The 12,396-nt window shown below is 40.2% G+C and overlaps 1 protein-coding gene across 1 annotated transcript in view; it reads right to left on the minus strand.

The window, feature by feature from the left end:
• The window catches only part of VPS13D (vacuolar protein sorting 13 homolog D), a 328,743-nt gene that overhangs the window by 286,576 nt on the left and 29,771 nt on the right, over positions 1 to 12,396 (minus strand). The window contains exons 17-21 of the mRNA XM_020973579.2: positions 12,045 to 12,175; positions 10,798 to 10,930; positions 4,277 to 6,478; positions 2,283 to 2,434; positions 1 to 579 (exon numbers count right to left, since the gene is read on the minus strand). The exon at positions 1 to 579 is cut by the window's left edge and continues 444 nt beyond it. Coding sequence (XP_020829238.1) covers positions 1 to 579; positions 2,283 to 2,434; positions 4,277 to 6,478; positions 10,798 to 10,930; positions 12,045 to 12,175 — 3,197 coding nt within the window. The remainder of the gene's footprint in view (positions 580 to 2,282; positions 2,435 to 4,276; positions 6,479 to 10,797; positions 10,931 to 12,044; positions 12,176 to 12,396) is intronic.

Raw genomic sequence — 12,396 nt, forward strand, 5'->3', positions numbered from 1 at the left:
GGACGGTAGAGATCGGGGCATATCAGGATACTCCACGTTGGATACCAAGGGGCAAGACTGGGAAAGATATTCCTTGTGTACTAAGCTAGATGGTTTGGGAGCTCCTCGAGACACCATTAGGTTCTTATATTTTGAGTCTGGATTCTTCTCTAAAAGGTCTTCCATCAGCAGAGAGCGCAAAGCAATCTGAATGGACAAGGTCTGAGGATGGTCTTTACTAAACTCAACATCAAAATCCTGAAATTTCAAGCTCACAAGACCTTGGGCTCCTAAGGTCAAATCTCCACTCAATTGAACCTGAAGCTCTGAAATACAAAAGTTGGCTTGGATCTGTGTGAAGGATTTTACTTCCCTCACAGACAAAGACTTCTGAGAAGTACTGGAAAAGCTAGAATGGCTAAATAATCCATTCTCTTTCCGTTCAACACAGGGCTCACCACCAGCACTCAGGGAAGGAAGAGGAAAATTAGGGCTAGGTGATGAGGAAGAATTGGATGGAAATTTATTCAAGTCTTCGCTGTAGACTAGGTTGTCCAACGTTTGTAAAACTTGCTCATATACGTGTTTTGCCAACACCACCTGCATTTGAAGAGATAGACAGTTACTCAGTTTCTCCCATATTTAAGCTGATGTGAACTCTTCTGTGAGATTTCTTATAGGATTTCTTGTATAAAAGTTATGTCTCCCCCAATTACACTTTAAGTGAAGAACAGAAAAAGTAGATTAATATAATCAATTAGACAATGAAAAACTAAAAATAAACTCAATAATACAACATACAACAAACCCTATAGCATAAATTACCAAGGGAAAATGTCCTAATTGAAAAGAATTACTGGGAAAATTAGAAAGCTGGCAAGCAAAAATTAGACCACCATCTCATACCATGTACCACAAAAACTCAAAATGAATATTGCCCCATGTTTTATAGAAAAAAAACTGAGGCCATTTGCCATGAACCACCTCTCCCTTCTTTCTTGTTTCCTGCCATTCAGATGCCTTCTGCCACTATCTCCTCCTTCACTTGGCCTTACTTTACCAAGACTAACCCATCTACTGCTTCAAGCGATCCCATTCCATCCTTTCTCCAACAGATTATCTCCTGTCCTCCCACTCTTAACGCTTATTTTTAATCTCTACCTGCCTAATGGCTCATTCTATATTGCCTACAAACATGTCCATGTTTCCTCTATCATCAAAAAACTTGAACCCTTCCATCCCTGCTACATACCATTCTACATCTGTTCTGTTTTCTTCTCTCCTCTTACTCTCTTTTTAACTCCTTACAATCTGGCTTCCAATCCTAAAATTCCACCATAACTGCTCTCTCCAAAGTTAATAATGATCTCTTCATTGCCAAATCCCAATGGCCTTCTCTCAGTCCTCATTCTCTTTGACCTCTCTGCAGTCTTTAACACTGTTGATCAGTCTCTCCTCAAGCAACAAGCATTTATTAAGCACCTACTATGTGCAAGACATGCTGCTTAGTGTGGGGGACACAAAAAGAAGCAAAAGACAGTTCCTGCCATTAAGGAGCTCACAATCTAATGTGGGAGACAATATGCAAACTGATATATACAAAACAAGCTATGTATAGGATAACTGTTGTTGTTCGGTTGTTTTACTCACATCCAACTTTTTGTGACCCCATGTGGGGCTTTCTCGGCCAAGATATTGGAGTGGTTTGCCATTTCCTTCTGCAGCTCATTTTACAGAAGAAGAAACTAAGGCAAACAGGGTTACATAACTTGCCCCAGGTCACATAGCTAGAAAGTGTTTGAGGCCAAATTTGAACTCAGGTCTTCCTGACTCCAGCCCAGTACTCTATCCCTCTGTACCACCTAGCTGCCCTATACAGGATAATTGGGAAATAATTAAAAGACTGCTGACTTCTTGGCTTCCTTTAAGTCCTAACTAAAACCCTACCTTCTACAGGAAGTCTTCCCTAACCTCTCTTAATTCCAGCACTTTCCATGTTGATTATTTCCTATTTATTCTATATAAAGCCTGTCTGTACATATTTGTTTGCATGTTTTCTTCCCCATTAGATTGGAAGCTTGTTGATGGCAGGGGCTATCTTTTGCCTCATTCTGTATCTGCTGTGCTAAGCACAGAATGTGTAGGCACTTAAAAAGTTGTTCTTGATTGACAGCAGGATCTTAGTGTTATCAATCACTACTTAAAACTAGAAATCTGTCCTGATATTCATTACAATGGGGTTTTACTATTAGCAGTCATTTAAAATCACAAAGCAAATATTTTGGAAATGAAAAAGTTTTTACCTGAACAGGATTGACAAATTTCCCTTCAATCTTCATAATACTTGAGGTTCCCACATCATCTGGGCAATGGGTGAAGGTCAGCTCACATTCCCTCTCTATAGGGATCTTTTCCAGTTTAAATTGGATGGTGGTATTGTTCAGAATGTGGAAAGCTAACAAGACGGGAAAAATAACTACGTTCAAAGAATAGTGTAAATTTAAAGCAACAATGTACACTTTACCCTACTCAATGTTACTAACGACCAAATGCAGCATCCATGAGTTTAATTTGGCTCATGAGGCAGCCTGGAACTGAGGGTTATTCAGAAAAAGAACAGTATGGAAATTATAGTTAAAACCAGTTTGCAATGTACATCCCAAGACTAGTATCTAGAAGTGATAAAAGACCAAAGCCAGTTGGCATGAGGATGAACACTTTCGTAGAATCAATTCAATTCAATTTACAAGTATTAAGTTCCAACTGTACAAGGCCATATGATATGGTAGACATTGCACTCGTTCAATGTCAACAGCAGGGCACCCTAACTTTCAAGATCCCACCCACCTCCAACTAAGCTGCTTGACACTTAACTAGCTTCAAAGCACATCATGATGGCAATTAATCTCTGAGCCTTGGTTTTCTCATCTATAAAACAAAGGGGTTGGACCAGATGATCTCTGAGATCCCTTCTATTTATAAATCCTATGAGGCTATGAATTTATGTTCTTATGACTTGTACTTGACTAATGGGCATATAAAAGCACTTAAAAGACCAGGCTGCTAAATAAATGTAAATATCAGCCTGCAATGATGCTATTATTGGTAATGTTTTTACAAGTTTCTATTCATATGACCATCATCTATAGCAATGAGTTATAAATTCATATACTGGTTTTTTAAATGGAAATTTAACACCTAAGACTCAGAGCAAACAAAGATCAGAAAAATGCACCAAACATACTGCACTGAATAGATTTTCAGATTTTTCCCATGTACTCATTGATTTGGCAGATTTTTTTCCTCTTCTTTTCTTGACAAATATTATTTGTTCTAAGGAATGGTTCTCTGGGAGAGGAAAGGAGAGATACTAGGGGGACAAATCTGATGACCAAAAAAAGGATATTTAAAACAAAACAAGGGGAAAAAATCTGATGAAAAAAATTTATTTAAAACAACAACAAAACAAAAACATAAAAACCCAACATAATCTAAGGTTTACTTGAATTCTATAGATACCTACATTATTTTGGTCTATAATTATTAGTCTCTGATTGGACTCAAAATGAGATCCTATTCCAGGTGATCTGGATTAACAGCCTTGTAAAATTAACAAGAAGGACCTCCTAGCTACAGTGAAAGACTCTTACTATCAATCATTCTAGCCCATGTGGACTGGAATACGTAACCAAGAAATGTCAATGGCAGCAGCTAGGTGGCGCAGTGGATAGAGTATCGGCCCTGGAGTCAGGAGAACCCAAGTTCAAATCCGGCCTCAGATGCACAATACTTCCTAGCTGTGTGACCCTGGGCAAGTCACTTAACCCCAATTGCCTCATTAAAAAAAAAAAAATTTAAAAAAAAAGAAGAGTCAATGGTCCCAAAGTCAAATCAGACCTTTTCACACTTAGCACTTCTAAAGAATTGCTCATTGAGATATCTCTCTAAATAATCATTCATAAAATCACCTTAACCTCATAACGTACCCCTTTCCCTAGGAGGTCCAAGAAGAAGCTGTGCTACTCTCATTCATGCATTTTGCAGAGGAGATATTCCTACTTTAGGAGTGAAATTTGACTACGTGACCTCTAAGATGTTACGGTTTGCCATTTAAAACAAGTCTTTTTTGGTGAAATATGACCTGAAGTGAAGGGAATTCTAATTACCCCTTCTCTAAAATAAAAATTCATTATCTGTGGTTTTTGAACAAATTCTTCTAGGAGATTTTCCTTTTAAAAGCAAACTACCAAATGACCTAGGATTGGATTCCTGAATTCCAAAGAGTCACATAACTCACCTTGACCTCTATGCAGAGATTCAAAGAAATCATGTCGGGTGAAATGAGTTTCCTCCTGGCTATTAACACTGGCAGGACCAGAAGGAGGGTGGAGAGACTGGCTTACTTCAGATCCAGAACCTTTCCTGCCTGCCAACTGAGTGCAGTTCAAAGAATACAGTTTAATATCTTTGATTTCTACTTGAAGCCGGTCACTTCTTGATTCATCTTCACCTGCCACAAAATTCTGGATGAAGATCTGTCCTAAATGTCCTACCAACAGCTCAGGACTTCCAGGCTTTCGAGGAATTGAGACAACGGGTGATTCTATGTTGACATTTAAGATAAGCTTCACAGTGTCACTGACAGTTGTGGATAGGTCAAAACCATAGACCTCATTTTCCTCAAAGATAAAAGGATCCCGAGGCTTTCGAGGTGTTTCAAAGAGAGAGACCATCTCACTGTACTCTGCAGTTTTGGTGGCCAAAACTGTGGTGACTTTGGAGGCTGCACTTTTCAGCATGCTTTGGAAATTCTCTTCAAGTTCATCCATGGACAGTGTTAATTCCTTTAGAAATTTAGCAGAGTGGTTATAATGCAGGGATGCCATCTTCAGGTTAAGAGAACACTCCTGTTTAGACTTCTCAACAAACGTGAAACTCAATGCTTCTGTGAGGGCGGCATCTTCCATTTTAACAAAGAGAGATTCAAAGTAGCCAATATCACTAACAATGTTTTCATAGTCTATGGAATTTCCAATGCTGACAACATACTGGTTCTTGATATTATCTTGCGTCAAGTCCATTAGCTGTAAGCAACCAAGAGAACCATTCACATCAACCCTATTACCCATGGAGACATTCACTTTGGTTCCACCTATACTTGCAGTTGCAATTTTTCTGCCATATTTTTCCCCGTTTGTCATTCCCACCGTCCGAAGGAGCAGCAAGTTGAGTCTATGAATATCCACTGCAACCTCTGTGTTTTGCTCATAAGTAGACTGAAACGTTTCTTGTTCCCCAAAACTTCGTTCAAAATCCGTCATCAAAGGCTGAGGGCTTGAATCATCTTTTTCCTTAGGAAAAGATTTTTGAAGAAAACCAATCAGCTCTACAATTGTTTCTGGATTCAAGATGATATCTAAATTATTTACCTGTAATGATATTACCTGGAGAGTGCTGTCTAAATTCATTGAGGGGCATTCTGAACTAACAAACTGGTATTCTAACTTAATGAGTGATTCCTGATCTTTGGCGACTATATCATTAAGTGAAACATTAGTGGCCGCAATACATCGATCGTTCAGCGTGGCTGCATCAGGTCCAGAGACAGGTGACTGAGCCCTGCTATCCCGGAGGCTTCCTGTTGGGATATCAAAACTCAAGTTCTTGTGTGAAGCCATCAAGAGATCAAAATCAGCACCATAAGTCTGCATAGTGTCCACCAGGAGTAAGCCATGGACAGTGAGTGACACCTCAGCATCATAAGGCCGCTTCACAAAATGAGCATTGGTACTAAACACTTTGAGCACAGAAATATAACGACCATTGCTCTCCACACCAAGCTGCATACAATTAACTTTAAACTCAGCTAAAAGGAGCTGTGACTCCACCAGAACCTCCCTCGTGTGCTGCTCCAAAACCACAACGCTCTGAGTCAAATTCATTACTGAGTCTTGCAAACTCCCTCCTTGTGCCTCTTCGGTAAAAATCTTCTCCTTGATCAGGACATCAGAAGGCTTCACTTCCGATGTGGTCAGGAGGGCAAAGCAATTCTTCAAGGCAGATATCTTATCCTCATTGATGTGGATTTTCAAATCTGGTAAATTCCCAGAGAGCACTGCCCCGGGGTACCTGGGATCTGACGTATAAATCAATCGGCGTTCCAACTGTAAGTGCACGTTGAATTTTTCTACCACGTGGGTTGGCCCCACATCAGTGTCCTGAACATGCTTCCAATTGTCTTCCACTCGTCCAACCATGATCTGGAGGTCCATAAATGACAAGGAATACCTCTCATACATCTTTGTGCTCATTAAATGGGCTTGAAGTTGCTCTTCACTGAATTCAACTGCAGGAAATGGCGGGGTCTTCACTTCATTCCTGCTGCTCGTCTGAAGGGGCGGGGTGTTGGGGGGGGTGGCAAGAGGCGTCTTATATTCATCATCACTAAGCTCATTCACGTCAGAAGAGGAACTGTCTGTGCTTTTCTTCTTACAATCATCTGTAGACAGAAAGGAGAAAAACCAACATCAACTTCTCTTCTCCATTCTGATAAACAGCGGCCTTCTTTCCTTCGACGCAATTTTAAGGAAGACTCAAGAACTATACATTCCATTCAAAAACTGTGTCTATTAACTGGGGAAAAGCTGAACACGCTGTGAATCCTGAACGTGAGGGAATATTACTGCACCAAAAGAAACAACAAAACACAAAGATTACCAAGAAATACAGAAAAACATATGAAATTATGCCAAGTGAAGAAAGTAGAATTAGAGCAATGATAGCACATTGAATATAATTATAAAAAAGGATAACAAGACAAAAGCAAAAGAGATTATAAAGGGATATAAAAGCAAACAGGAAGATTTTATTATTTTGCTAAAATTAAGATAGAAGTTGTTTGAGCAAATTATAACGATTACATACAATCTTTTTTTATTTTACTGTATATCTAAATGTTTTTGTAGATATTCACTAAGCTTAGAAATAAGTTAAAAAGAAAATTTACTTTAAAAAAGTTCTGCCTCTACAGTCTGTAGTCATGAAATGTAGATCCAGAAACAAAAATAAAAGCCATGCTACATGTAATTAGTTAATTACTTACTGTATCACCGAAATCATTTTTAATGCCTAAAATATTTAGCTTTATAGAATGGTTAGCTGTATTCTGTTCTAGATTTGGTTGATGATTTTGCTAAATAATTCTGATAAATTTGGTTCAAAATGTCTTACTATTTATTACTTCATATCGACAAATCATTGTCAGAAAGTTGTAGATTTTAGGAAAGCAGATTGGTAAGTAGGCTCCCATGGAATAAAATTCTTCAGGGGAAGAAGTCAGCCCAGGAGGGATAGGATACACTCAGGAATAAAATTCTGAAGACATATAGGGAAATGATCCCAATGAGGACAACAGGAGTAACTGATCAACTTAGATTTTAAAAGGAATGTATCTGCATCCTCGGCCATCACCAGTCATCCTGACCTTTGTCTTGCCACTGGGCTCCAATGACTCGCAAGGAGAGAGCAAGCCGACTGCTTTGCAAAGCTCTGCCTCACTCAGATTCAATTCATGCGCGGGTCAAGACATTACGTTCATGATGTCCTTGGTCCTCCTCGAGAACAAAGATGAACAACAACAAAAGAAATGTACAAAAGATGGCAGCAAGGACAGGTAGCAAAGAATGATACCACAAGGGTGTAGCATGGTCCTGTAAAGATGGTGTCAGGAAAACTAACTTCAGAATGAGCCTAGGCTGGCAAGACTAAAAAAAAAGATTGGTTTATTTTTTAAGCTACACCAGAAGAAAGGGGAGATGGGATCAAAGATGATCTAGGCTTCTGCTTGAGGTGGAGAAGACAATGACAACTCACAAAAAAGAACAGGTAGAGCTGCTCAAATCCTTTGTTTCTATCTTCTCTATGTGGAAGAATGGCCTCTCTCCACTGCACATAACAGAATGAAAATGAGTAACAGGGAGTCGGTAACCAGAATAAGTAATGAGATAATAAGAGAACACTTAGCTTGTTCTTGATAAATACAAGTTCCCTGGCCCAAATATATTCAGAGGTCCTGAAAGAATTGGCAGGTATAACTGCGGAGTCATTGAAACTAATATCTCAGGGGCAGCTGGGTGGCGCAGCGGATAGAGCACCGGCCCTGGAATCAGGAGGACCTGAGTTCAAATACGGTCTCAGACACATAATACTTCCTAGCTATGTGACTCTGGGCAAGTCACTTAACCCCAACTGCATCACTAAAAAAAAAGAAAGAAAGAAAGAAAGAAAGAAAGAAAGAAAGAAAGAAAGAAAGAAAGAAGAGAGAGAGAGAGAGAAAGAAAGAAAGAAAGACAGACAGACAGACAGACAGACTAGTATCTCAAAGATCATGAGATGAGAAGATTGGAAAAGAGCAAATGTGCTCCCAATTTTCAAAAAATGAGAGCGAACAGTCTACAAACCATACACTACTGACTTGCCGTTGATTCCTGGGAAAATTCTAATACAGATCATTTAAAAGATGGCTGGTTTGCATCTCAAGAGGAAATCAGTGATTACAAAGAATTAGCCTGACTTTATCAAAAACAGAACATGCCAAATTAATCTCATTTTTTTCTGACAAAGTTATTAAACTAGTGGTCAAGGGGACTGCTGCAAAGACAGCTTTTCATAAAGTACCACCCACTAATCTTGAGAAGAAAATGGAGATATTGATTATACACAATTAAACAATTTAAAGGATTCAGACCTGGTTCAATGTGCAAAAGGCAGGCAGTCCAGCCCCAGGGAGCTGTGGTTGGTCTTGTGCTATTGACCATTTTTATGGATGATGTAAGTAAAGGCACAGATAGTATGCTCCCCCAATCTGCAGGTGGCACTAAGCTAGGAGGACGAATAACACACTGGATGACCAGGTCAGGATTCATCTTGACAGGCCAGCGCCCTGGACTGAATCAAATAAGAATTCAATGGGGAAAAACGTAAAGTCTGAAACGTGGGTATTAAAAAAGTCACTTTCGGCACAAATAGGGGAATCACAGACAGACAGGAGTTGTTCTAAAAAAAGATCTAGGCATTTTAGCAGCCTGCACAGCACATTATGAATGAACAGTGTGATATGACCATCAAAAAAGTTACTGCAATCTTGGGCTGCACGGGACAAAGCTTCCCATGGAGAAGTATGGGTCACCTTTACTTGCCCTCATCAGACCTCATTTAGATATCTGTGATCGGGTCTGAGTGCCCCAGTTTAAAAAGAATTTTGATCAGCTAAAGAGTGTCCAGTGGACAACTAGGCTAGGAGATGGCTGAAGAAGACTGGGGGCGGGGGGAGAACGGATACCCTAGGCACATGATAGCTGTCTCATGAGGACAAGGGATTAGACTTGTTCGATGGGGCTCCACAGAGTAGGACTAGGAACAATTGATGAAAGTTGCAAAGCAGCTGATTTATATTTGATGCCAGGAAAAACTTTCTAACAATTTAAGCTATCCAAAAGTGGAATAATCTGACTCTTAGAGAAATGATGGGCTCCCACTCCCTGGAGGTCTTCAAACAGAGGTTGGATGACCACTTACCAAAAATGTTACAGCAGATAAGAAATGATGAGCAAGTGGACTTCAGAAAAACTTGGAAAGACTTGTATGGACTGAGGCTGAGTGAAGTGAGCAGAACCATGAGAACGTTGTACACAGAAATAGCCACACTGTGCGATGACTGACTTCTGTTTTGTCTTGTTTCTTCTTTCTCATGGTTCCTCCTATTAGTTCTAATTCTTCTCTACAACATGACTAATGTGAAAATATGTCTAATAGGAATGTATATGTAGAGCCTATATCAGACTGCACACCTCTTGGGGAGGGAGGGAGAGAAAATTTAAAACTCAAAAGCTTATGAAAGTGAATGTTGAAAACTAAAAATAAATTAATAAAAAAATGTTACAGCATGATTTTAGGAAAATGTAGAAAGACTTGAATGAAATAATGCAGAGTGAAAAGAGCAGAACCAAGAGAACGCTGTATACAGTAAGAGCAATAGTGTCCAAAGACTAACTGTGAATGATTAAGCTATTCTGAGTTATTAGATTCATATCAACTACAAAGGACCTATGAAGGAAGATGCTATCCATCTCAAGAGAAACAGCTGATACAGGGAACTGTGTATTGTATAGTTTCACATATATGTCTGGGTCAAATGTTGGCCTTCTCTAGTGCAGGGTTCAGAGGGAAAGACGAAGGGAAACAGCTGGGAACTCAAATGTAACCAAAAGAAAAAAAATTTTTTAAGAATATTATAGGGGCAGCTAGGTGGCCCTATAATATAATAATATAGTGGATAAAACACCAGCCCTAGAGTCAGGAAGACCCGAGTTCAAATCCACCTCAGATACATCTCACTAGCTGTGTGACTCTTGGCAAGTCACTTAACCCCAACTGCCTCACACACACACACAAAAAAGAATATTACAGCAGAGACACCTTTCATGAAGGGGTTAAACTATATAAAAGCTGAGGTCTCTTCCCATTTTTAAATTTTGTGATTCATTACAAAGAATTTTAAATATACTAATAATGAAAAGAGTATCAGACTTACTAATGCAAAAAGTACCTTTTAGATCTAATTAGAGTTATGAGATCTACCTTTCTGGAATCTCTTTATGAAACAAACCAAGTAAAATCTCTAGCTCTCTACTCTAAAAATAAAACAACTAAAAACACTAAGCACACAAAATATCAGGACATTATAGACACCTCATTGGGGGGAGGTAGTAGATCACTCTAAGAATGCCCTTACCATGTTTCCTCTAGTGCCACCCATACCTTGAGTGTTGGTCAGCAATATCCTGCCCAGGTCCACGACAACTAACACAGGATTCTTGAATTTGAAATCATCAGGGAATATCACCTGAGGGGCAGAAATATCCAGCCGAACCGTCCAACGTTTGCTCTCCTCCTGTGAAAATATTTCAAATGACAAATAAGCATTTCTCACTCTAACTCTTGAAATGGAGCATCAATTGAGCCAGCGACTCTGCCGATGGAGTTGAAGCTCTGCCTGCTAAGACAGTAGGATCCCTGGCTCCCCTGCAGCCTGGGATCTCCACACACCAGCTGAGATGCTGAGACTGCGGCCCTGCTCTGCTACTTGGGTCTGAGCTCCATACTGGCTGTTTCCCTCTGCCTCTTTTCTTAGCACGCTGCCCAGGGCCTTCCTAAGTGAGCTCACCAGCCCTGCAGGCAGGTTCCCTTCTCACTCTGCCCCAGATCTGTGCCCTCTCTCCTCCCCTTGGCCTCACGAATGCCCCACTTCCTTCAAAGCACAGCCTGAATGCCCCACGACACCTCCCACACAAGGCCTTTCCTGATTCCCCAGCTGTTAGCTTTTGAAACTCCTTTAAATTATTCTTATATACATTTTATATATGCTTATCTACATATGTGTTCTATTCCTCCACAGAAAGGCAACTTCCTTTTAGGAAAGGAATGGTTCATTTCTGCCTCTAGCAGTGAGCACGACGCCACAAGTGCAGTAGGTGCTTGCTTGATAAATGCTTGTTGAAAGGAGCTGATTCTGTTCCACTGAAGTAGATTTGACTCCATGAAACTAAGGACCCTGTCCTAGTAATCTTTTTCTATTTCCCAGTGCTCAGCATAGTCATTCGCACATTGTGAGCACTTTATAAGTAGCTGCTGAACAAATACACGTCCAAAACCAGTATGACAGGATCTTCCTAACACGAACAAGGATCAGATCTGAAATGTTTTCTTCACAGCCACACAGAGCCAGAGGCGAAGGCCCATGCCACTTGACCCCATCATGGGGGTCAAACACAGCTCCATTGTGTTCATTTCCACAAATCGATGCCTGCTTATTGCAGACCCAGGCCCTTGCTTGCCATGGCCTACAAGATGTGAGCTGTCGAGGTCCCTGAGCCTTAACAGGGTGAGGCAGCATGCCTTATGAGACCAAGTGTCTAATTTTTACATCTAACTCCAAATTGGGATCAGCTGCTAAAGCACTTAACAACAACCCAACAGATCAAAGGCATTTAAGTACAACCACTCACAATGAAATCACCCACTAGCAAGCGGTCAATAGTTTGTCGGATTTCGGCCTTTGTCTGCATTTTCAGTTTGTTATACTGTCTTCGGGCAGCTTCGGCAACTCTCAACTCAAGTTCCGACTGATAGCCAAAACCTGGAACAGTGAAATTAGACAAGAAACCAAATGGACTTTTGGCTGGCTAGATGGGCAGAAGAGTTGAAGGAAGTCTCTTCCTGGAACTGTTACTTCCCTAAGGAGAACCATGCTCAAGAAAGGGCAACAACCACGAGAGTTCCCTATAGCGATATGCCCTGAAGTCATCTCTAACAAATGAGATAGTGTATGGAGGCGTCTTCAATTAAAGGGGTCCTCGA

This window comes from Phascolarctos cinereus, unplaced genomic scaffold (assembly GCF_003287225.1).
Source record: "Phascolarctos cinereus isolate Bilbo 61053 unplaced genomic scaffold, phaCin_HiC Scaffold_726;HRSCAF=1367, whole genome shotgun sequence".
NCBI classification, from domain to species: Eukaryota; Metazoa; Chordata; class Mammalia; order Diprotodontia; family Phascolarctidae; genus Phascolarctos; species Phascolarctos cinereus.